At 48.6% G+C, this 26,586-nt stretch overlaps 1 protein-coding gene across 2 annotated transcripts in view; it reads right to left on the reverse strand.

Annotated features, from left to right (window-relative positions):
* Positions 1–202: 202 nt before the first annotated feature.
* The window catches only part of LOC114607263 (tumor necrosis factor receptor superfamily member 16-like), a 50,706-nt gene continuing 24,322 nt past the window's right edge, over positions 203–26,586 (reverse strand). For both annotated transcript variants that reach the window (XM_028750297.2, XM_028750298.2), the window contains exons 2-6: positions 25,770–25,902; positions 23,745–24,128; positions 9,745–9,967; positions 2,078–2,223; positions 203–1,137 (exon numbers count right to left, since the gene is read on the reverse strand). In XM_028750297.2, coding sequence (XP_028606130.2) covers positions 833–1,137; positions 2,078–2,223; positions 9,745–9,967; positions 23,745–24,128; positions 25,770–25,902 — 1,191 coding nt within the window. In that variant the 3' untranslated portion in view covers positions 203–832. The remainder of the gene's footprint in view (positions 1,138–2,077; positions 2,224–9,744; positions 9,968–23,744; positions 24,129–25,769; positions 25,903–26,586) is intronic.

Raw genomic sequence — 26,586 nt, forward strand, 5'->3', positions numbered from 1 at the left:
GGACACCTCACCCCCCCCCCACCCCGGAAAAAAAAAATCCCAGCAACCACCTTGTCTACATCCCATAGGTGGCAGCAGACTTTGCCAAGCTGGTGCCCTCCAGCTGATTTGGGGTACCACTCTCATCAGGATAAAAGTGGTTACGGTGAGACTGCCACCCTCCAGACCACCTCCTCCCGGAACTCTCCCCCATCCATCACGATTTAAAACATTTCATTGTTTATTATTCAACACAGTAAACCAAAACAACCGAAATAGTAAAAGTTTGGGGATTATTATTATTATTTTAAAAAGGACAGATTTCTGAGGACCGTCCCTACATTGTAAAAACGCGACACCTGCAAGATGTACAGAAACAGGGTCCAGCTCACCTGAAATAGAAATACGTAGCAGGGGCAGAGAGAACGAAAACCCCATTGAGTCCAATCTTTAGCTAAAAGGGAAAAGCACACATGCCTGCTTCTCCCCCAGCACAAACACACCGTGTAGACCCAAACAAGGAACTCCAAACAAGGAAGCACAAAGCCATTTCCCCTCTCCCTTGTACCCGCAGGTCATCTGGGGCAACCCAGTCAGATGTGTGGGGTACCAATCGTAAAATTATTATCATTATCCATCGGTGTTCAGGCGCCCCAATGATGTCCACTGCCGTTTGCTCAAGTTCCCATGTGTTTTAAGAAATCCCTTTACAGTAAAACCAACGTCCCGATCCCTGACTTGCCCCTTCTTCTTCCCCTCCCCTCCCCCGACCCCCAATTTTAGTAAAAACCCCAAACCCACAAATGTAACCCTAAGTCAGTCCACCTGCCGGGCCAGCAGGTCCGCTCCCCCATCACACCACGGAGCTGACCTCGGCGGGGGCGCTCAAGTTCTCTGCCACGTCCGCCCTCTCAATAGCCGCCAGGGCCGTGTAGAGGGACTCCAGCGTGGCCCCTTCCTTGGCCGACCAATCGGAGAGCAGGGTGTGGGCGGGGGCCTCCCCCCGGCCGAAGGCGTCGATGGTCTCTTCCTCGTAGCCCAGGTAGTTGGCCAGGCAACGCCAGTCTTTGCTGTGGGCGGGGGCTTCCAGAAGCTGCTCCACCTCTTCCTGCTTGTGGGGCGGCAGGTTCGTGTACAGGCGGGGTTCAATCCTGTGCCCTGTTTTGAGTAGAGAGAGGGGGGAAGGGGGGTCAGAGAGGATATCACTAATATATGCCCCCCTGCCCGCTTTCATCTGCGGAATGGGCACCATCACAGGCGCCACATAATACCTGTTCCAAGATTGTGGCGGCAACTAAACTTTGAAACTCCCTGCCTATTGACATTCACTGTACCCTGCTAATAACATGTTTATTTAAGCAAGCCAACCCAGGTGCTCGGAAATGCTGATTTGCATTTTGGTCCGTTTTCAGTTTCTTGCTGATTTTATGTTTTGAATGCTTTAAATAGCCGCTTTTAACTGTTTCACCCCCCAAAAAATTATTGTTTCATTCTGAGGTATGTTACAATCAAGAAGTATAAAAATCTCATGAAATAAACAAAACTTATTGGATTTATTTGTGTCTTTAAAAAACCCAAACAGGATGCAAATTCAAAGTGACTTGTAATTCAAACATTAAAACAAAAACAAAACAAAAAATAAAATAAAAATATTGATCTAAAAACAACCAGTCTCAGCTTAGCTGTGCATCTCTTTGATGACAAATGCTGCTGTATAAAGAGGTTCATTTTGTATGTAGGTTTTATTTTATTTGTTTTTCATCTTAGATTTTGGAAACATACATCCAGTTTTTTCTCCTTTAATTTTTTTGGGGGCCCCCAAGAGAGTGGGGCCCGAAACTATAGCTTGTTTAGCTTCAACGTAAATCCGGCACTGGCCTGAGGGGTGACGTTTGGCACACCACCCGCAACTCTGAAGCCTGCCCCAAGCCATCAATGTACGTGTAGGGTGTGTGTGACAAAAAAATATTCTGCCCCGGGTACCACCTCACCTCGCTACGCCACTGACTGCACCAGTTTGGGCCAGGGTGCCTCAGCCACGAATCACACCGCCCCGTTTGTGCTTGGGAAAACCCTGGGGGCACAAGCCTTGCCTTACCCTTCTTGGGAAGGTGCTGATCCTGCAGGCTGTGGGTGTCGAGGAAGACCCCGCTGTCGCTGTGAAGCTTCTCGCCCTCTGGGGACGTCACCAGTTCGCCCGCTCGGGCCTTGGCCAGCTGCTTCTTCTGCTTGCATGTGGTCCAGCTGCAATCGCGCCAAAAAGGATGGAGGGGGACACACGGACGTCAGTGAGGGGCACAGAGCAGGAAGAGGTGAACCCCAGATCTCCCCCCAAACCCGTCCCCCCCACGAAAGCTACTGCCTTGCCCTGACTTGCGTGAAGACCAGGGTGGATAAAAATCAAGACTGGAGTAAATTTATGGACTATTTGAAAAGCAATTGTGACGAACAAATTATGCTCGTTAGGTTTGCAAGAAGTTTTGTAAGGCGTATTGCAAAAAAGATAAGGAGGAGAATTATTGGTTAAGGATAACGAAAGGTAATATGAAATTAAGAAATGCGTAAGAAGTGATAAAGAATGGGAAATCGTCAGAGGTGTTGACGGAAGTCCAAAAATATTGTATAAGACGAGAAGTTATGCTGTATGAATTTTGGAATTAATATGTTAAAAAAACTAATAAAAATGATTTTTTTTAAAAAAAATCAATGATTTTAAAAATTAGTATATAAATAAAATTGATTGGTTTTATTTTATTTCAATCGGATTTTTTAAAAATAAAATGCTTTCGGAGGAAAAATCTTTCTAAAGATAGTTTTCTATTTAAGTTACATTCTAGTCCAAAGGCTATTCATCAGGAAATGAGGATTTCATGTGTGATAAAACTCAGCCTGTTGTTTTTTAAAAAACTGTTTAACCACATCAGTTAACAAATATGGATACGTATGCTATATTGTTATTGTTTTAGTTAAAGAAGTTGTTTAAATTGTTATTAAGGAAATGATTGTTTTTCTCCTTCCAATGAAGGGCAGCAGAAAAGTTGCCCAAATATAAACAGTTAACTTATTAAACCTCAGGGACGCGGGTGGCGCTGTGGGTAAAAGCCTCAGCGCCTAGGGCTTGCCGATCGAAAGGTCGGCGGTTCGAATCCCCGCGGCGGGGTGCGCTCCCGTTGTTCGGTCCCAGCGCCTGCCAACCTAGCAGTTCAAAAGCACCCCCGGGTGCAAGTTGATAAATAGGGACCGCTTACTAGCGGGAAGGTAAACGGCGTTTCTGTGTGCTGCGCTGGCTCGCCAGAGCAGCGATGTCACGCTGGCCATGTGACCCGGAAGTGTCTCCGGACAGCGCTGGCCCCCGGCCTCTTGAGTGAGATGGGCGCACAACCCCAGAGTCTGTCAAGACTGGCCCGTACGGGCAGGGGTACCTTTACCTTTTATTAAACCTCACAAGTCTTATTATTATGGGGGGCGGGGCGGAATCCCCTTATTATGTGCATGGCCAGAAATTAACATAGAGGACACTCCCCGCCTTCTATGAACCGTTGCAACTGCGCCCCAAATTGCTTTGAGCTGAACTTCCCCTTTATCTCCCTTTCCATCCTTCTGTACACCCACCAGCCGCTTTCCTCTCCCTCTCTCCTCCTTTCCTGCCAGTTCCCCCATCCCCTTCTCCTCCTCCTCCTCCTCCTTCCTGAGGCAGCTGTTTCCCACTCTGCCACCGCAAAATTCCTCCTTGCAACCCCTTCTCTTTCTGCCAGCATTTTCTGGGCCATCTGTCTTAAGATGCCAGCAGGGGAGGGAATTGATGCAGGCTTATTATCCCAGACTTGGAGGGCCTGTGGAGAGGAGAGCAGGGGCTTCTCGCGCCCCCCTCCCCGGCCACTGACACCGGCTCCGCTGGCACATGAGCTTGCAGCCCCCACCCCGCCAGTTTAGACCATCCTCTGTCGTCGTCGTCGTCTTCTTCTTTGGCGATCTCCACCTTCTATACAAGTAGTCATCTGGGGTAAGAACCCCTTGCGATATTCTCTCAGCGCCAGAATCTGGGTTAGGGCAGCCTTTTCCCAGTACAGTGGTACCTCGAGTTACATACGCCTCAGGTTACAGACTCTGCTAACCCAGAAATAGTGCTTCAGGTTGAGAACTTTGCTTCGGGATAAGAACAGAAATCGTGCTCCGGCGGCGCGGCGGCAGCAGGAGGCCCCATTAGCTAAAGTGGTGCTTCAGGTTAAGAACAGTTTCAGGTTAAGAACACACCTCCAGAACGAATTAAGTACTTAACCCGAGGTACCACTGTAGTGATTTATGGAAGTGAGAGCTGGACCATCAAGAAGGCTGATCGCCGAAGAATGGATGCTTTTGAATTGTGGTGCTGGAGGAGACTCTTGAGAGTCCCATGGACTGCAAGAAGATCCAACCTCTCCATTCTGAAGGAAATCAGCCCTGAGTGCTCACTGGAAGGACAGATCCTGAAGCTGAGGCTCCAAGACTTTGGCCACCTCATGAGAAGAGAAGACTCCCTGGAAAAGACCCTGATGCTAGGAAAGATGGAGGGCACAAGGAGAAGGGGACGACAGAGGGCGAGATGGTGGGACAGTGTCCTTGAAGCTACCAGCATGAGTTTGACCAAACTGCGGGAGGCAGTGGAAGACAGGAGTGCCTGGCGTGCTCTGGTCCAGGGGGTCACGAAGAGTCAGACACGACTAAACGACTAAACAACAACAACATCTGATCACTTGCCTGCATGGTGCTATTCCATATGGATTTAATTAAAAAGCAAACTCTCTCTCTCTCTACACACATATAGACATAAACATAGACATATATATATGTCTAACCTTAGTGGGCTTCCCTCCCCAATATATATTGGGGAGAGAAGCCCACTAAGGTTGGTGAAACATTCATGTTCTTGCTCTCAGTTTTACTTTTTCATTTAATCCTTTGTTTCTTCCTCTTTGTTCTTTCTTGGCATCTCTGTACAGTGGTACCTCAGGTTAAGTACTTAATTCATTCCAGAGGTCTGTACTTAACCTGAAACTGTTCTTAACCTGAAGCACCACTTTAGCTAATGGGGCCTCCTGCCATCGCCGCATCACCGGAGCACGATTTCTGTTCTTATCCTGAAGCAAAGTTCTTAACCTGAAGCACTATTTCTGGGTTAGCGGAGTCTGTAGCCTGAAGCGTGTGTAAACTGAAGCGTATGTAACCTGAGTTTCCACTGTAATACTTCTGGGAATCTTACTTAAAACGGGGGGGGGGGGGGAGGGATGAGCAGGGAGGAACAGAGAACACAATCTTGGAAGAACGGAACGGAAGCTTTAAAAAATTCTTTTCTAAACTAGTCCTAAAAGAATGGGGCACCAGGATTCGAACGTAAGAGCCCTCTCTTCTTCTGCGGTTTCCGACCATGCTTCTGACTGCGGAGGCTGAGCTTAGCCATCAATAGCCCTCCATCAATTTGTCCAATCCTCTTTTAAAGTCAGATAGGTTGGTGGCCTGTGGCAGGGAGTTCCACAGGCTAACTCTACGGTGCGTGATGAAGGATTTTCCTTTCTCTGCCCTGAACCTTCCAACGTTTAGCTTCGTCCCACGAGTTCTACTGCCATAAGAAAGTTTAAGAAAGCTTTTCTCTAATCAACTCTGGCCAGGACACGCATAATCTCACGTCTCTCCTCTTCCTTCCCTTTTCTCTAAACGGTCCTTTTCCTTCGCTCCATCCCCTCCATCTTTTCCCAACCTCTTCCAACTCTGCTTTGAGACGAGGCGACCAGAACGTGGGACCCGCAGTGTTCCAAACGCACCCCAGATTTTTAAAACTGATAACAGACCACCCAGCAAATTTACAAGAGGGGACCCCCTGCCCCGTGGAGAGCTGGCGGACATTGCTGCAAAACCGCAAACGTTTGCGCTGCAACATTGTGTGTGTATGTGTGTGTGTGCTTTTTTGGGAGGTGGTCCAACAGGGCGATGGCAGGAAGCGGGGTGCAGATGAGGCCGGAGGAAACGTCTCGGAAACTGACCGCTGTGTGGGAAAGGACTGGCTCCTCTCCTCCCCAAAGAGAGGGGGGCCGACGGCTTCACCTCGCCCTAAATTTACTGGGGGAAATCAGAAGCGGGAGGCGGATTTGGGGAGCCAGGGGAGAGCAGTTGTGGGGCCGTCGGCCGCAGCCAAATCTATAGAGCCCTGAGCAGCAGGAGGGGCCTGGGCTTGGGGGTCCGCCGGTGTGAGAGGAATGTATAAAGAGCGGGAGCCCCGCGAGGGGGTGAGGCGGCTCGGAGGGAAATAAATCCGCCCCAAAAGCCGGCACAAAGGGGGAGTTTTGCCCGTTCCCAATAGAACAGCAAGAGACTGGACTTCCTTTCAGCCAAACCCCATTAATCTCAGCCTCCCCGGCTGGCGAGAGAAGAGACTGGCCTAATCTGGGCCAGAGCATCCCAGCGCCGGGCTTAATCCTATTCAGGCGACAGGCCCCAGCGGCGAGACCTGGCCCAGCGGGGAGGACGCCCTCTCCCCACATTTTCGGATAATGCTGTGTGTGTGTGTCTTTTTGCAACACTATTGTGGCCAAGTCGCTGCCTCGCCGGGACTCAACACGGCACCTGGGCACAGATGAAAATGAGGGAAAAATGTTTAGGGAAGCTTTTAATGTTTGATGCATTACTGTATTTTCCTGGAAGCCGCCCAGAGTGGCTGGGGAAGCCCTGTCAGATGGGCAGGGTATAAATAAAAAATTATTATTGTTGTTTTTGTTGTTGTTACAGTGGTACCTCGGGTTAAGTACTTCATTCGTTCCGGAGGTCCGTTCTTAACCTGAAGCACCATTTTAGCTAATGGGGCCTCCTGCTGCCACCGCGCCGCCGGAGCACGATTTCTGTTCTCATACTGAAGCAAGGTTCTTAACCTGAAGCACTATTTCTGGTAACCTGAGGTACCACATTATTATTATTATTATTATTATTATTATTATTATTATTATTATTATTACCCCGCCGATCTGGCTGCAGATGGTGACAGCAGCCACGAAATTAAAAGACGCCTGCTTCTTGGGAGAAAAGCAATGACAAACCTAGACAGCATCTTAAAAAGCAGAGACATCACCTTGCCAACAAAGGTCCGTATAGTTAAACCTATGGTTTTCCCAGTAGTGATGTATGGAAGTGATAGCTGGACCATAAAGACGGCTGATGGCCAAAGAATGGATGTTTTTGAATTCTGGTGCTGGAGGAGACACTTGAGAGTCCCATGGACTGCAAGAAGATCAAACCGATCCATTCTGAAGGAAATCAGCCCTGAGTGCTCACTGGAAGGACAGATCCTGAGGCTGAAGCTCCAAGACTTTGGCCACCTCATGAGAAGAGAAGACTCCCTGGAAAAGACCCTGATGTTGGGAAAGATGGAGGGCACAAGGAGAAGGGGACGACAGAGGACGAGATGGTGGGACAGTGTTCTGGAAGCTACCAGCATGAGTTTGACCAAACTGCGGGAGGCAGTGGAAGACAGGAGTGCCTGGCGTGCTCTGGTCCATGGGGTCACGAAGAGACGGACACGACTAAACGACTAAACAACAACAACAACATCTGGCTGGGTTTCCCCAGCCACTCTGGGCGGCTTGCAACAGAACACTAAAATACAATAACCTATTAAACATTATAAGCTTCCCTAAACAGGGCTGCCTTCAGATGTCTTCTACAAGTCTTGTAGTTGTTGTTCTCTTTGACATCTGGTGGGAGGGCGTTCCACAGGGCGGGGGCCACCACCGAGAAGGCCCTCTGCCTGGTTCCCTGTAACTTGGCTTCTCGCAGGGAGGGAACCTCAAGAAGGCCCTCGGAGCTGGACCTCAGTGTCCGGGCTGAACGATGGAGGTGGAGATGCTCCTTCAGGTATACTGGACCAAGGCCAGTATATTATTATTATTATTATTATTATTATTATTATTATTATTATCTGGGGCTTATTGGGACCAGGGCTGATTGGGTAGAATCCTGGTAGTGTTGAAAGGGGACCCCACGTTGTCATCTAGTCCAACCCGCTGCAATGCAGGAATCTCAGCGAAAGCGTCCACGACAGATGGCCATCCAGCCCTGCTTAACAACCTTCAAGGAAGGAGAGTCCATCACCACCCGAGGGAGACCGTTCCACTGCTGAACAGCTCTCACTGTCAGAAGGTTATTCCTCATGTTGAGTCGGAATCTCCTTATCTCCTTCCTTGTAACTTGAAGCCACGGGTTCGAGTCCTGCCCTCCACTAACAACACTTTGGTGGTCCTGAGGCTCAAGGAGGTTAGATTGGTCTCAACTCGGGCCAGGGCCTTTTCAGCACTGGCCCCGACTTAGTGGAACGCTCTGTCCCAAGAGACTAGGGCCCTGCGGGACTTGACATCTTTCCGCAGGGCCTGCAAGACAGAGCTGTTCCGCCTGGCCTTTGGTTTGGACTCAGTCTGACCCTTATGTTTCCCTCCCCTTATGGTCTTGATTTTTCAGCTATTTTAAAATGAGGCTGCATTTTAAACTGGTTTTTTTTTCTCCCTCTCTTTTTCCCCTATTATGTTTTTACTGTGATTTTATTTTATTGGTGTTAGCTGCCCTGAGCTCGGCTCTAGCCAGGGAGGGCGGGTTATAAATAATAATAATAATAATAATAATAATAATAATAATAATAATAATAATAATTGTTATTATTAGCAGGAGAAAACCAGCTTGTTTCCTCTTCTTCCACGTGACAGCTGTTCAGATATTTGCAGGCAGAAGGTCCCTGGTTCAATAGGACTGGGATCATCCTCTTTCTGAAACCCTGCAGAGATGCTGCCAGTCCGTGTTGGCATTACTGGGAGGAACTGGTCCGGACTGGGAGGAACTGGCCGGGCCAGTCCAGGGAACAGTTTCTCTCCCTCTCTCATAGCGCTAGAACTGGTGGACGTCCAAGGAAGATGGAGGATTCGGGAGAGAGGAAAGGAAGCCCTTCTTGACACAGTTAATCTGCGGAACTCCCTCCCACAGGAAATAGTGGTGAGCACCAACTTCGATGGCTTTAAAAGAGGATTAGGCAAATTGTTTGTTTTTAATTGTCACAGAATCACAGAGTTGGAAGGGACCAGAATGATCATCTAGTCCAACCCTCTGCTCTGAAGGAATCTTTTGCCCAATGCGGCACTCGAACCCACAACCTCAAGACTAAGAATCTCATGCTCTACCAACTGGTCAGGCCTTTCGGCTTTTAACCGATGGCCTTTTTTGCGTGGGTGCGATGTTTTAACATAGCTTAAAAATATATAAACAGACAAATTGATTTTAGAATGAATTGATTTTAGAATAAATTTCAATTAATTGATGGTGATTCTATGTAAGCTGTGCTATTTTTACTGTGGTTAGCCGCTCTGAGCCCAGCTTCGGCTGGGGAGGGCGGGATATAAATAAAATATTATTATTATTTTAGGATTTTTTAAATGCTGGTTTTAATGTGTGCCCAGAGTGGATGGGGAGACTCAGCCAGATGGGCGGGGTATAAATAATAAATTGTTGTTGTTGTCTTTTTCGTGTTTGCTGTGTGCAAAGCCTGCCTGGGAGCTGAGTGCCCAGTTCTGAAGGGGAGCCTTCAGAATAATAATAATAATAATAATAATAATAATAATAATAAACAACTGTGCAAACACTCCTTTTTGCTCTGCCCTCCAAGTGTGCTCCAACCACTAGCCTGCAAAGCCACAAAGGCACATTGCTTGCCAAAATCCCCTACACACGACCGTCCCACCCCGAGCGTCCCAGACCTACGATTTGAAAGCCACGTAGGCAACGAGTCCCACCACCACGGCCGCCAGGATGGAGCAGTAGACGGGGATGATGTTCTTGCTGTTGTCCTCGGCCAATGGCGGCACGAACTCTGAAGAGGACGCATTGGGAGCAAGGCTGCTTTCTGAATCCAGAAGCGGTGTCTTTTTCGGGAACTCCTTCCGGGCCTCGCTCTCGCTGCGTTTCAGGATCTGAAGCTCTTTATCTGGAAAAAGAAGGGCAAAAGTTATTAAGTGTGGAGGCCTTGGCTAGGTTGATCAATAAGAACCACATCGCTTGACGACACTGCCAGTCTGGTGCCATGTGCGCCAACCATGACGTCACTTTTGGGAATATGGCAACCCTACCTTACATTGTTTCTTAAAAATCATTTAAGAAAGTGAGGAGGAATTAAAGAACCTTTTAATGAGGGTGAAAGAGGAGAGCGCAAAATGTGGTCTGAAGCTCAACATCAAAAAAACGAAGATCATGGCCACTGGTCCCATCACCTCCTGGCAAATAGAAGGGGAAGAAATGGAGGCAGTGAGAGATTTTACTTTCTTGGGCTCCATGATCACTGCAGATGGTGACAGCAGTCACGAAATTAAAAGACACCTGCTTCTTGGGAGAAAAGCAATGACAAACCTAGAGAGCATCTTAAAAAGCAGAGACATCACCTTGCCAACAAAGGTCCGTATAGTTCAAGCTCTGGTTTTCCCAGTAGTGATGTATGGAAGTGAGAGCTGGACCATAAAGAAGGCTGATCGCCAAAGAATGGATGCTTTTGAATTCTGGTGCTGGAGGAGACTCTTGAGAGTCCCATGGACTGCAAGAAGATCAAACCTCTCCATTCTGAAGGAAATCAGCCCTGAGTGCTCACTGGAAGGACAGATCGTGAAGCTGAGGCTCCAGTACTTTGGCCACCTCATGAGAAGAGAAGACTCCCTGGAAAAGACCTTGATGTTGGGAAAGATGGAGGGCACAAGGAGAAGGGGGCAACAGAGGACGAGATGGTTGGACAGTGTTCTCGAGGCTACCAGCATGAGTTTGACCAAACTGCAGGAGGTAGTGGAGGACAGAGGTGCCTGGTGTGCTCTGGTCCAGGGGGTCACGAAGAGTCGGACACAACTAAATGACTAAACAACAACAAACCTTACATTGTTTCTTAAAAATCATTTTAATATAATTATTTTGTATTTCTCACTTTTTATATTTTACATTGCTTTTAATTCTACATTTAATAGTGCCCTTAATGGTATTATATTGTGTGCTCTGTTTTCTTCTTACCTTCTCTACCGGTTATGGATCAAGATATATACTCCTCCTCTTTAAAGTGGATTCGTTGCAACAGAGTGCTTTACCCCACTTTTAATTGTTCTAATCTAAATTTCCAGCATGTATTCAAATGCCTGATGACAAACAGTGACAGTCTGGATATGACCCCATTGTCCAGTCCAGCTGAGTATTGCTGGCACTGGCTGGCAGTGCCTGGAGATCAATTTGGGATTTAGTTTGCAAAACAGATGTTTGGCCACACCTTTCCATCATGAGAAGCACGAACTCCAGGTGTGAATAATAATAATAATAATAATAATAATAATAATAATAATAATAATAATAACAATAATAATAATAATAATAATAATAATAACAACAATAATAATAATATTTATATCCCGCCCACTCTGGGCGGCTTCCAACAGAACACTAAAATACAATAACCTATTAAACATTAAAAGCTTCCCTGAACAGGGCTGCCTTCAGATGTCTTCTAAAAGTTTGGTAGTTGTTTATTTCCTCGACATCTGACGGGAGGGTGTTCCACAGGGCAGGCGCCACTACCGAGAAGGCCCTCTGCCTGGTTCCCTGTAACTTGGCTTCTCGCAGGGAGGGAACCGCCAAAAGACCCTCGGAGCTGGACCTCAGTGTCCAGGCAGAACAATGGGGATGGAGATACTTTAGGGATACTGGATCAAGGCCGTTTAGGGCTTTAAAGGTCAGCACCAACAGTTTGAATTGTGCTCAGAAACATACTGAGAGCCAATGTAGGCTTTTGAAGACTGGTATTATATGATCTCTGCGGCCACTCCCAGTCTCCAGTATAGCTGCCACATTCTGGATTAGTTGTAGTTTCCAGGTCACCTTCAAAGGTAGCCCCACGTAGAGCGCATTGCAGTAGTCCAAGCGAGAGATAACTAGAGCATGCACCACTCTTGCAAGACAGTCTGCGGGCAGTTAAGGGCCCATCCTGCGTACCAGATGGAGCTGGTAAACAGCTGCCCTGGACACAGAACTGACCTGCGCCTCCATGGACAGCTGAGAGTCCAGAATGACTCCCAGGCTGCGCACCTGGTCCTTCAGGGGTACAGTTACCCCATTCAGAACCAGGGATTCCCCCACACCTGCCCGCCTCCTGTCCCCCAAAATCTGTTACATCCTAAGAGGTCCTGATTTCGGCGTGACATAGGAAGTGCAAAAGAGGCTCAACTCAAAAGTAACAGGAACACTATGTGCAAAAACCGCTGATAATTCCTTTTCGCCACTTTCCAGCAGAAAGTCTGACTCGAGTTGTGGAGATGAAAGGAGGAGATATGCGCCGGGACGGGAAAACAAGGGGGGGGCGGTGGCGCGTAGAATAAATTCCTCTGCATCTTTAAGCACAATGAAGCGTTCGGAACAAGCTCTGCGGACCTCGGAGGCTTTGCTAATTGGGAAAATATTACCTCCGTCTCCTGAGTCGACTTGGGATTCCGAAAGCAGAGATGGGAGACCTGCGGCCTCCTGGACATGGTTGGGACTCTGACTCCCATCGTCCAGCGCTGCTCTGAGACATTTTGCAGCCCGAGGCAGAGCGGATCAGGGCACACAGGGCACAGTCGCAGTGCATAGTGCGGCTGGCTGAACATGTGCAGAATCGGCATTAAAGGAACATTTTGTTTGAGAACAGTAGGTAGGAAAAAGATGATCTGCTCTGCTGTGCTGCCTCTTTTCACAGGACCAAATATATGAGGGTCAGAAAGCTGAATATCTGCTCCACAGCACAGTATGGGGAGTTAGAGAAGGGTTAGTACCTCTGGTGGGGGACACATCATGCTCTTAATGTCCACTCAGCTCTCACCTGTGGCTCCTAGCTGTCCCTGCAACTGTTGGTGCCGTAGGAATGATGGGCCGATGATTCTATAATATCCTCTCTGATGCTCCTTTGTCACAAGCAACTGAGCACATCCCATGTATTTAAAGCACGTTAAAATGCACATGCCCCCCCCAAAGAATACTGGGAATTGTAGCGCTGGGATTTGTAGCTCGGCGAGGGGCAAACGACAGTTGCTGTGATTATTCGAGGAAGGAATGTGCTTTCAATGCACACTGTATAGGCAGCCGTGGGGTGTTAGGGGGACATTAAGTCTGGTAGTCTAGGGACGCAGGTGGCGCTGTGGGTTAAACCACAGAGCCTAGGGCTTGCCGATGGGAAGGTCAGCGGTTCGAATCCCCACAACGGGGTGAGCTCCCGTTGCTCTGTCCCAGCTCCTGCCAACCTAGCAGTTTGAAAGCACGTCAAAAGTGCAAGTAGATAAATAGGTACCGCTCCAGCGGGAATGTCAGTGGCGTTTCTGTGCGCTGCTCTGGTTCGCCAGAAGCGGCTTAGTCATGCTGGCCACATGACCCGGAAGCTGTACGCTGGCGCCCTCGGCCAATAAAGCGAGATGAGTGCCGCAACCGCAGAGTCGGCCATGACTGGACCTAATGGTCAGGGGTCCCTTTACCTGAATAATAGGGACATGGGTGGTGCTGTGGTTTAAACCACTGTACCGCTTGGACTTGCTGATCAGAAGGTCGGTGGTTCGAATCCCCGCGACGGGGTGAGCTCCCGTTGCTCGGTCCCTGCTCCTGTCAACCTAGCAGTTCGAAAGCACCTCAAAGTGCAAGTAGATAAATAGGTACCACTCCGGCGGGAAGGTAAACGGCGTTTCCGTGCGCTCCTCTGGTTCACCAGAAGTGGCTTAGTCATGCTGGCCACATGACCCGGAAGCTGTACGCCGGCTCCCTCGGCCAGAAAAGCGAGATGAGCGCTGCAACCCCAGAGTCGGCCACAACTGGACCTAATGGTCAGGGGTCCATTTACCTGAATAATAGGGACATGGGTGGCGCTGTGGTTTAAACCACTGTACCGCTTGGACTTGCTGATCAGAAGGTCGGCGGTTTGAATCCCTGCGACAGGGTGAGCTCCCGTTGCTCGGTCCCTGCTCCTGCCAACTTAGCAGTTCGAAAGCACGTCAAAGTGCAAGTAGATAAATAGGTACCACTCCGACGGGAAGGTAAACGGTGTTTCCATGCGCTGCTCTGGTTCGCCAGAAGTGGCTTAGTCATGCTGGCCACATGATCCGGAAGCTGTACACCGGCTCCCTCGGCCAATAAAGCGAGATGAGTGCCGCAACCGCAGAGTCGGCCACGACTGGACCTAATGGTCAGGGGTCCCTTCACCTCTACCTTTAAGTCTGGAAGGGGGACACATCATGCTCCTTCTGGGGCAGTTTGTCATCCTTTGGTCTCCAGACTGCACTCAGCTCTCACCTGTGGCTTCCAGGAGCTGTGACACGCGGCCACAATCCTGGGAAACGGCTTCGACTGGCTGGCTCAACCAGGTGATGGTGGCTGATGGGTCTCAAACCTTCAAAGAGTTAGGAACTTTGCCTGCATGTGAAGACAGGCTCTGATGGATGGAGCAGACGAGAACAAGAGTTGGTCCAGCGGTCAAGAAGGCCAGTTTCTGTTCCCAAAATGGAAACAGCAACAAACAAACCTATGGTCACATAAAGCATCCTCAATAAAAACACGAGAGGTAAGCAGCTGTGTTCTTAGTTAAATAAGGTATACTATTCATTCTATCAAATTGTAAATTTCAACGGAAGTAACTTACAAAGTTCAACAAACGAACAAAGCCGAAGACCCAGTGGATCGGATCATTCTCTAGTCAGTTCATGCATAAGGTCCATCTATGTAATGGTGTCCATTCCACCTGTCTGTTCATAAAGTCCAAACAATCTGCATGAAAGGTTGTTACAGTTCCACAAAATCCTTTCACAGAGTCTAAGACAAGGATTTCTGGAATATTGGCCTTGTTTTGCCGTCTTGGGCTTCATCAGAAGTTAAAGAACATGTGTGATATTACAAGACACTAGATCTTATGGCATAGAAGTCGCTGTGGTATACAATGAATAAAGGTAAAGGTAAAGGTACCCCTGCCCGTACGGGCCAGTCTTGACAGACTCTGGGGTTGTGCGCCCATCTCACTCAAGAGGCCAGGGGCCAGCGCTGTCCGGAGACACTTCTGGGTCACGTGGCCAGCGTGAAAAAGCTGCATCTGGCGAGCCAGCGCAGCACACGGAAACGCCGTTTACCTTCCCGCCGGTAAGCGGTCCCTATTTATCTACTTGCACCCATGGGTGCTTTCGAACTGCTAGGTTGGCAGGCGCTGGGACCGAGCAGCGGGAGCGCACCCCGCCGCGGGGATTCGAACCGCCGACCTTTCGATCGGCAAGCCCTAGGCGCTGAGGCTTTTACCCACAGCGCCACCCGCGTCCCGTACAATGAATAGTATACCTTATTTATCTAAGAACACAGCCAGTTACATCTCGTGTGTTTACTGAGGATGCTTTATGTGACCATAGGTTTGTTTGTTGTTGTTTTATCCAAAATGGAAACAGCAAGAAGTCCCAACGAAAGAAGAGTGGCAGATGAAGATGATGGACTTTGCAGAACTGGCGAAGCTGGCAGGAAAAATCCGAAACCAGCACGTATTCATGTATTCCAAAAGGACTAGGGTAAATTTATACGATGTTTGAAAGATCATTGTAAGGAATTAACATCACTAGCAAGGTCGTCTGAAGACTTGCAATGAGAAATTTTCTATCTTTATTTAAATTTTGAGTCATTCTGTAATGAGTGTAATTAGAATTGGGAAACATATAAATGGCAATGATATAAAGGTTAATTTTGAAAGTCAACAGGCTCTAAGAGCCAGAGCAGTACAGTGGTACCTCGGGTTACAGACGCTTCAGGTTACAGACTCCGCTAACCCAGAAATAGTACCTCAGGTTAAGAACTTTGCTTCAGGATGAGAACAGAAATTGTGTGGCGGCAGCAGGAGGCCCCATTAGCTAAACTGGTACCTCAGGTTAAGAACAGTTTCAGGTTAAGAACAGACCTCCAGAACGAATTAAGTTCTTAACCCGAGGTACCACTGTATAGTGGATAATGATGATGTGAATGTAAAATATTAATTGGGGGAAAATAAAAATTATAGATAGATAAATAGATAGAGATAGATACAGTGGTACCTCTGGATATGAACGGGATCCGTTCCAGAGCCCCGTTCGCATCCTGAAGCGAACGCAATCCACGCCTGCACATGTGTGGGTCATGATTCGCCACGTCTGCGAATGACGTCATTTTGATAGTCTGCGCATGCACGAGCGGCGAAACCCAGAAGTAACGCATTCTGTTACTTCCGCAACCCGAAAACTCTCAACCTGAAGCAACTTCAACCCGAAGTATGGCTGTAGATAGATAGATGGCACGTGCCGTAGACTGAGGGAAGTGAGGGACAGATAGAGGTCATCATCTTGGGAAGGGAGCCTGTCTAAGAGAAGGAAATATCTGATCCTAAACCTCTGCTAACTTGCGGGATATCATTGGGAGTAGGAGAGGCTAAGAAGTGAAGCCTACACAAATCCAGACTGGGGTCCCTAAGGCAGTTGGATGGCTCCTTGTACGCCTCCTTCTGGCAGCCAAGCGGGTGCCCAACATCTTACTCTGTTTTTCTCAGTGAAGCTGAGAAGAGGGTTTTGTCGTCTGGGCAGCCCAGGACCTCCAGACTCACTGCCCCTTGGAGGTCGCTTGGCTGCCGCTATCGCAGCGGTTTGTCTCAACCCCTGGAAGCGCACTAATGTCTCTGTGTTTTGTCCAAGAGGGATTTCTTGTGCGATCCTGATCTAAACCTGTCAGGAAGGTCGAAAAATAGCTTTGCGGGGAGCCTAGCGGTAGGGCCAGCTCTGCCATTATCCCAAAATCAGCACAATGATGGGAGTTGTAGTCTAGAGACGCCCGGGACAAGGGGGAGAGGTTCCTCAGCCCGGCTTTGAGTGTGGCCGTTATTCCGTATATCCATAGCTGTCAACTTACAGATTTGAAAATAAGGGACCAGCAGCCTCGAAAATAAGGGAACAGCAGCCAAAATAAGGGATTTTCAGGGCACACAGGTATGTTCGACTTCTGAGCCCCTCCGAGCCAAAGGCAGAAAGCCTAGCCAGCAGCGAAACGAAGCCTCAAGCAGTGGTTCCCACAGTGCAGCAACCCGGGAAAGGGGATGCAGCAAGGAAAACCACCGTCACTTCTCCGCTGGGAAGCGCTGAGCAAAGGCGAGTCCCCAGGCAACGCGGCCGATTTGATCGGCACATGCAAGCTCCACCCCTCCAGTCGTTCTTAGACTCCTTATTGGGTGAGCAACGCAGCCAAGGCACACAGTTGGAGCCTCCCTCCTCCCTGGCCGGCAGGGAGGGAGGGAGAGGAGCTGCTTCCTTTGAAACCCGGGAAATTTAAGGCACATCATCAATAAGGGACAGCAGCGCTGGGATAAGGGAGTTTCCCGCCAAATAAGGGACGGTTGACAGCTATGCATATATTCCAAAATCCACAGTATGAAAGGCAACAGCCCAGCGTTCATGAAGGCCATGTCCAGACCTCTACCAAAAGCCATTTGGCCTCGCTTCTTCTGCCTCTGTGCCCTAGTGCACTTTGCTTGTGACGTTCACAGCCAAAGGAGACGATCTTGACGGTTGTCTCTGCCAAAGCGAAGTGAAGAAAGGGAATCTGTTCTCTCTTGCAGAGAAACGGAGAAAATGAAAGCATTTTGGGGGATCGGAGGGTGGGGATTGCTGTGAAGCTCGGGCTATTTTCTCAAAATAAAAGAAGCTCTCTTCTATAGTAGCTTTCAGACATTTTCTTCTCATTCTGAGCGAGAGCTTGATATCAGCTTGCCAAAACGTAGCAGGCGAGTTTATTTTTTTTCCTTTGCAAGAATAAGCAAGATTTGTCATCTAAAGCAATCGGCGGCGAGGTTACACCAATGTGGTTAGGGCACTGGGAGACCTGGGTTCAAATCTCCGCTTAAGCTCACCGCGTGACCTTGAGCCGATCAATCTTTTCTACCTCTCAGGGTTGTTAATAATAAAAATAAATAATAATTTTTTATTTATATCCCGCCCTCCCCAGCCGAGGCCGGGCTTAGGGCAGCTAACAACAATAAAATAATACAACATTCTAAAATCATTTCATTATAAAATTAATTCAAATCAAATTAATGGCAACCATTGGGCTAGAGTTCTGTGAGAATTACCAAAGGAGAGGGTCAGGCTGTGCCTTGGCCAAAGGCCTGGTGGAACAGCTCTGTCTTGCAGGCCCTGCGGAAAGATATCAAGTCCCGCAGGGCCCTAGTCTCTTGGGACAGAGCGTTCCACCAGGTCGGGGCCACAGCTGAAAAGGCCCTGGCTCTGGTTGAGTCCAGCGTAACCTCCCTGTGGCCCGGGACCTCCAAGATGTTTTTGTTTGGAGACCGTAAGGTCCTCCGTGGGACATACCAGGAGAGGCAGTCCCGTTGTAAGAATAAAATGCAGAAGGGGAGAAAGTATACCGGGAAAGTGCAAAGATGCTCTGAGAAATGTTTGGGAGGCAGAGGGCATTGCCAGCCTTGCCTGCAGAGGCCAGGGACTGAATTTGGGGTGTTCTGCAGGCAAGGAAGTGCCGCTCTGCAACTGACCTAAGGCCCTCACCCCCAAAAAAAGGATTCGCAAGCCCTGCCAGCTGACATTCTTCTACCTGAGAGATGCAAAGTTTTGAACCTGGGACATTCTACATGCAAGGCAGCTGCCCTTTCACTGAGCAACCGGTATCAGAGCCCATCCCTAGTTTGTATATCCTCACAGCGAGAGGAAGATATTTAGCTCTCCCAGAACCAGAGCATCTCTGCAAATATAGTAAACAGGAACCTGACACTTTGGAGCATATTTTCTTTCCTTGTGATTTTGGCATTTATGCCAGGAGAAAATTATTAGAGGCCTTACAACTTAATAGGCAGGTTTCTATGCTACCAACAGTTCAGGACCTGCTTTCGGACAGGAATGATCAAATTACTTTAATAGTGGCTGGATTTTTGAGTGCTGTCCGTGTAGAAAGGCTGAGCCATTATAAAGAGAATTAGTGGTTCTTAATTGACCGGGGATTCGGTAGTGCTGTATTGTATTATTTAAGCAAATTGATTTTCTCTGGAGTCAAAGATATGACTGGGACAAACCTTGCTATGTTGAGTTCCTATTTTGCACAATTTGTATACGGTTTCTGTTTGATAATGTGTGGTTTGCTATGCCTAATAAAGGATCTAACTAAAAAAATATCCTCACAGTAGCCCCCAGGAAGACAGCTTAAAAGTAACTCAAACCCTTAGTCTATCCAACCCAGTATTGCAGTGACTGGCATCAGCGCCAAAGACCCAGGCTTTCAGACCACGAGGCTTTCCCAGCTGTTAGGGAGACACCCTAGCCAGCATCTTAAAAAGCAGAGACATCACCTTGCCAACAAAGGTCCGTATAGTTCAAGCTCTGGTTTTCCCAGTAGTGATGTATGGAAGTGAGAGCTGGACCATAAAGAAGGCTGATCGCCGAAGAATGGATGCTTTTGAATTCTGGTGCTGGAGGAGACTCTTGAGAGTCCCATGGACTGCAAGAAGATCAAACCTATCCATTCTGAAGGAAATCAGCCCTGAGTGCTCACTGGAAGGACAGATCCTGAAGCTGAGGCTCCAATACTTTGGCCACCTCATGAGAAGAGAAGCTCCCTGGAAAAGACCCTGATGTTGGGAAAGATGGAGGGCAGAAGGAGAAGGGGACGACAGAGGACAAGATGGTTGGACCGTGTTCTGGAAGCTACCAGCATGAGTTTGACCACACTGCGGGAGGCCGTGGAAGACAGGAGTACCTGGCATGCTCTGGTCCAGGGGGTCACGAAGAGTCGGACACGACTAAATGACTGAACAACAACAACAACAACAACAATAACAACAACAACGGGGAGACACCTGGGGCTTAGCCTGGGGCCTTCTGCATTCAAAGCACCTGCTCTGTCAGGGAATTTGGGTCGTGTCCCCGAAACACTGGATTCCAGCTTGGTTGCAAAGCCTCTTTCAATGCCGTTAATAAATTTCAAGTTTAGGGGAGTGAGAAAACCAGGGCTGAGTTGGAGAGGACAGAAAATCAGGGGAGGGTGGGTTTGCAGAGTATTCATGCTGTTGGAAAACTGAATATATTTTGTGGAGGGGGAACGACAGGGATAATTCCTACAATATTGCCGATAGGAGACTCGTTCCCCCTGCTGTTCTTTTCTGTCCTCCCCGCAAATCCCACAAGGGTCCTGTCTCATTCCGGGACTTGTTCACAGCCCCGTTTCTCCCCCCTCCTCCCCACCAAACCACACACACAACCGCCCCCAGCCCCACGGCTTGGAGCGAGAGACGCCGTTCCAAAAGGCGGCGAATGTTAAGGAGCGAAAGATTGAAGGAACACGCAGAGGGAGAGGGGGTCGGCCGTGGAAACCTCTTGCCACGGAGGCCCCCACCCCAGCAAAACTCTCCCATCCGCACACTGCGAGGTGATCGCAGCCTTCTCAGGACAGCAGGGTGCTCAGGGAGGGTGAATTGAGTCAGGAAGATGTGAGAGAGAGACAGCCAGAGTAGGATTAGGGGCAGGAGCCGCGGACAAAAGGTGGATTAGCCGCAACCCAGGGAGACTCTGTTCTCGCAGACAAAAAACCGCAACTGTAGCTCTGAAACAAAGCTTGAAAGGCCTTGCGGGAGAGCGAGAGCAGCGAAGTTCACGGCGGCGATGGACACAAGCACTCCTCTCTCGGGGGAAAGTTTTCCTACTGTAGCAGCAAGATGGATGCCCAAATCAGCAAAGTCACCATCATCATCATCATCATCTATTATTTCTAAACCACCCATCTGGCTGGGTTTCCCCAGACACTCTGGGCGGCTCCCAACAGAATATTAAAAACACGATAAAACATTGAACATTACAAACTTCCCTAAACAGGGAATCTGCCTTCAGACGTCTTCTAAAAGTCAGACAGTTGTTTACAGTGGTACCTCGGGTTACAGACGCTTCAGGTTACAGAGGCTTCAGGTTACAGACTCCGCTAACCCAGAAATAGTACCTCGGGTTAAGAACTCTGCTTCAGGATGAGAACAGAAATCGTGCTCCGGCAGTGCGGCAGCAGCAGGAGGCCCCATTAGCTAAAGTGGTGCTTCACAGTTGCAGGTTAAGAATGGACCTCCGGAACAAATTAAGTACTTAACCCGAGGTACCACTTTATTTCCTTGACATCTAACGGGAGGGCGTTCCACAGGGCGGGTGCCACCACCGAGAAGGCCCTCTGCCTGGTTCCCTGTAAACTCACTTCTCGCAGGGAGGGAACCGCCAGAAGGCCCTCGGAGCTGGACCTCAGTGTCCAGGCAGAACGATGGGGGTGGAGACGCTCCTTCAGGTCTACAGGACCGAGGCCGTTTAGGGCTTTAGAGGTCAGCACCAACACTCTGAATTGTGCTCAGAAACGTACTGGGAGCCAATGTAGGTCTTTCAGGACTGGTGTTATGTGGTCTCGGCGGCTGCTCCCAGTCACCAGTCTAGCTGCCGCATTCTGGATTAGTTGTAGTTTCCGGGTCACCTTCAAAGGTAGCCCCATGTAGAGTGCATGGCAGTAGTCCAAGCGGGAGATAACCAGAGCATGCACCACTCTGGCAGGACAGTCCACGGGCAGGGAGGGTCTCATCCTGCGTACCAGATAGAGCTGGTAGACAGCTGCCCTGGACACAGAATTGACCTGCGCCTCCATGGACAGCTGTGAGTCCATAATTTTTAAAAGAATTGTTCTTTTAATTCAATTGGCAAAATACTGTAGGCTGTGTTGAGTGGGTCATTGGGAGAGGTACAGAAATGCTGTCTGATCTAACTAACAGAGAAGCATCAATGCTGAATGGATTTTTGCACATTTCTCAAAACCACGTTCCTTCACTCGATGTTTTCTCATGATATTCTTAAGCAGGTCGGCAGAAGAGCTAATTTATTGCATTTATCTTCCCACCTTTTTATCCAAGGAGTCCATGGTTCACCCCCCACCTCATCTAATCCGTACAACGACCCTGTGAGGCGGGTGAAGAGGCTGCCACAGACTCCAAGTCCACCCAGTGAGTTTCAGGACTGAGTGGGGATTCGAACCCTGATCTCCCTCTAACCACTACACCACACTTCCCTCAGAGTGTCCTTCTGCTATGGAGCAGCTCTATGAATTAAGCATGCATTTAAATATGGGGAAAACAAATTGTCACTTAGAGAAGGATCTGAAATAGTTCTCTTGAAGCGTGAATTTGTTTTGCTCTGGATTGTTTTACACGACATTTTCATGCATTGCAAACGGCTTTGAGGTTTTTCCTTTAAAAGATAAATTGGTATAGAAATGAAATGAATAATAATAATAATAATCCCACTGCAAAAGAAAACTAGTTTTTAATCGCTGGGGTGAGCTGCCGTGGGTTGGACCACAACAGAATTTTTGAACGAACGAGTCCAATAATTATGAAATTATTGGACTTCACAGAGATGGCTAGATTAACTGGGGAAATCAGAAACCAGGAGGACCAAAACTTCAACAAAGAATGGGACAAATTTATATCACATTAGAAAGACCACTGTAAACACCTGAACTCTTTGGCAGGTTTTAAATAACTCCTGCAATGATACATAGATTTTAGAGACAATTGAGGATTGTAAATTAGATGGACTTATTATATTATATTATATTATATTATATTATATTATATTATATTATATTATATTATATGGACACGGGTGGCACTGTGGGTAAAAGCCTCAGCGCCTAGGGCTTGCCGATCGAAAGGTCGGCGGTTCGAATCCCCGCGGCGGGGTGCGCTCCCGTTGTTCGGTCCCAGCGCCTGCCAACCTAGCAGTTCGAAAGCACCCCTAAGTGCAAGTAGATAAATAGGGACCGCTTACTGGCGGGAAGGTAAACGGCGTTTCCGTGTGCGGCTCTGGCTCGCCAGAGCAGCGATGTCACGCTGGCCATGTGACCCGGAAGTGTCTCCGGACAGCGCTGGCTCCCGGCCTATAGAGTGAGATGGGCGCACAACCCTAGAGTCTGTCAAGACTGGCCCGTACGGGCAGGGGTACCTTTACCTTATAACATGCAGTTTTAAAAAGTTACCTAAAGAACCCACAGAGGAAAGTCTTGAGATTTGGAATAATCTTGTGTAATTTTTTATTATTTGTGATTATGGGTGTGAATGAATTTGTAAAATCAAATAAAAACTATTAAGGAAAATTTTTCTTTTGAATGAACGAATGAATAAAACAAATTCTTTCATGGTTCTGCAGTGGTGAGAAGTGTGCCTTCATTCAGCTCACTTGTGCCAAACCTAGAGCACTGGTATGCGCGGAAATCTTTTTGGCAAAATCTGGAGGGCTGGGTAAAGGTAAAGGGACCCCTGACCATTAGGTCCAGTCGCGAACGACTCTGGGGTTGCGGCACTCATCTCGCTTTACTGGCCAAGGGAGCCGGCGTACCGGTCATGTGGCCAGCAGGACTAAGCCGCTTCTGGCGAACCAGAGCAGTGCATGGAAACGCCGTTTATCTTCCCGCCGGAGTGGTACCTATTTATCTACTCGCACTGGTGTGCTTTCGAACTGCTAGGTTGGCAGGAGCAGGGACTGAGCAACGGGAGCTCACCCCATCGCGGGGATTCGAACCGCCGACCTTCTGATCGGCAAGCCCTAGGCTCTGTGGTTTAGCCCACAGCGCCACCCGTGTCCCGGAGGGCAGAGAGGCACCCAAAATAAAATAAAACCAGCTTCACCTTTCTCCCATTGCGCCTATGTACCTACCCATGCACAGCGTGTCGGAGAGAGGGGTGCAGGCCTGGATCATGACCTCGTTTTTGCCGCACGCTTGCCGGCAGGGCTGGCAGGCTTCCAGCGAGCTCTTCGACTCCGAGTAATAGCCGTCCGGGCACCTCTGGCACACGGCATCACTGCTGGGGCCACAGGGCATCGCGGCTCCGTAGCCTTCGGGGCAAACTTGGCAAGGGAGGCACTGCCCGACGCCCTGGCTCCCATTTCCAGCAGGGTGGTAATGCCCCCGCGGGCAGCTGGCAGTGCAGACTGTGTCGTGGGCAGGGGTGCAGGCATCCAGTAGGAGTGCATGGCCCGGACATACGGAGCAAGGCTGGCAAGGCTCCGTGGCGCTGGCGACGGAGGAGAACGTCACACCTGTGGCGGAGAGAGGAAGGGTAATGTTAGATAAGTAGGAGTTCTTGTTATTATCGTATTTTTTGCTCTATACGACTCACTTTTTCCCTCCTAAAAAGTAAGGGGAAATGTGTGTGAGTCTTATGAAGAAGAAGAAGAGGAGTTTGGATTTGATATCCCGCCTTTCACTCCCTTTAAGGAGTCTCAAAGCGGCTAACATTCTCCTTTCCCTTCCTCCCCCACAACAAACACTCTGTGGGGTGAGTGGGGCTGAGAGACTTCAGAGAAGTGTGACTGGCCCAAGGTCACCCAGCAGCTGCATGTGGAGGAGAGGGGAAGCGAACCCGGTTCACCAGATTACAAGTCCACCACTCTTAGCCACTACACCACACTGGCTCTCACCGTCACTGATGGGCTGCCGTTCTTTGAGACTACAAAGAAGTGTGACTAGCCCAAGGTCACCCATCAGCTGCATGTGGAGGAGTGGAGATGCGAACCCGGTTCACCAGATTACGAGACTACCGCTCTTAAACACCACACCACACTGGCTCTTATGGAGCGAATGCAGGATGCACAGCTATCCCAGAAGTCAGAACAGCAAGAGGGATTGCTGCTTTCACTGCGCAGTGATCCCTCTTGCTGTTCTGGCTTCTGAGATTCAGAATATTTTTTTTCTTGTTTTCCTCCTCCAAAAACTAGGTGCGTCTTGTGGTCTGGTGCGTCTTATAGAGCGAAAAATATGGTGAATGTACCAAGAAAAAAGCACACCAAGAACTCAGGCCAATGTAAATTTCAGTAGTGGGAGTGGTCCCTACTCACAAATCAATAGTCAATAGTAACAAAAACTAACCCATTCAAAAGTATGTATTCTGACAAGGATTACAAACTCAAATAAAGATTACAGATCCTAACAGAGATTACAAACCTGGCTTCTAATCCATAATTGACTCCTGCTCTAGGATTGAAACTGAGTCTCCATCTGCAAGCTGATAAATTATAAGGATCAACACTATTGTCGAGTGAAAAAGAGAAAATCTTTGTAACGGATTATTGTGTTATACATATCTTTATGAGTTTGTAATCTCTGTTTGTAAATATTAAGATTATACCAGCAAGAAAGAGTCTTTCTGTAAAAAAATAAAAATGATTTAAATCGAGTCTTACTGACTAGTGATTTAAATTGTGCTTTAAATCAATTTGATTTAAATCAAATCCACCCTGTTTACAACACATTAAAACTTCAGATAAAACAGAATCAAGCTTCAAGTGAAATAAGTCAGGTCCTTCTCTAAGGGACATTTTGCTTTCCCCATATTGATTTGCCTACGTAATTTATCTAGTTGGCTCATAGCAGAAGGCTTTGCTCTCTCGGACACTGAGGTCCAGCTCCAAGGGCTTTCTGGCGCTTCCCTCCTTGCGAGAAGTAAGGTTACAGGGAACGAGGCACAGGGCCTTATCGGTGGTGACGCCCTCCCATCAGATGTCAAGGAAATAAACAACTCTCTGACTTTTAGAAGACATCTGAAGGCAGCCCTCTTTAGGGAAGCTTTTAATATTTGATGAATATTTTAATATTTTGCTGGAAGCCGCCCAAAGTGGCTGGGGAAACCCAGCCAGATTGACGGAGTATATAATAATTATTATTATTCCTCTGCCACTTACTTCCTTGACATGGCTCGCACTTGGTGTTGGCGCTCCCGCAAGGAGTGGCCACCCCGAAACCCGGGGGGCAAAGGTCGCAGCAATCTCCGGCGGAGGTGAAGCGCCCGTTTTCGCACCGCTGGCGGGCCCAAACCTGGAGAGAGGATAGAAAGCGAGATGCGCGGACGTGATGAGTTGGGCCAACGGAACGGGATAGAGTCCCACACCTGCGACCACCATCTCCACAGCACAAAGGCATAGCCCCCGCAATCATCCCAGGAAAACCGGGACACCCCGTTTTTTTCTCACGAGAGGACGGCGGCCATTTCTGGGCGCCGCAATTTTGCGCTGCAGTTTTCCACCAGAAACAAGTGCTTTTCCGAGCAACGGGAGCTCACCCCGTTGTGGGGATTCGAACCACCGACCTCCTGATCGGCAAGTCCTAGGCTCTGTGGTTTAACCCACAGCGCCACCCGCGTCCCTATTGTGTTAGTTGCCTCCTAAATGGTAGAATCATAGAACTGGAAGTGATCACATTGGTCAAACCCGCTGCAACCCAGAAATATCTTTACCCAATTTGAGGCTTGAACCCACAATCTTGAGATTAAGAGTCTCATGTCATCTAGTTTATTATTCTCCATGTGTTTCTATGGCTCTTTTTAAAAAACCTTTCCAGTTGGTGACCACGGTACAGCGGTACCTCGGGTTACAGACGCTTCAGGTTACAGACTCCGCTAACCCAGAAATAGTACCTCGGGTTAAGAACTTTGCTTCAGGATGAGAACAGAAATTACGCGGTGGCGGCAGGAGGCCCCATTAGCTAAAGTGGTACCTCAGG

The sequence above is a fragment of the Podarcis muralis genome, chromosome 12 (assembly GCF_964188315.1).
Source record: "Podarcis muralis chromosome 12, rPodMur119.hap1.1, whole genome shotgun sequence".
Taxonomy (NCBI): Eukaryota; Metazoa; Chordata; class Lepidosauria; order Squamata; family Lacertidae; genus Podarcis; species Podarcis muralis.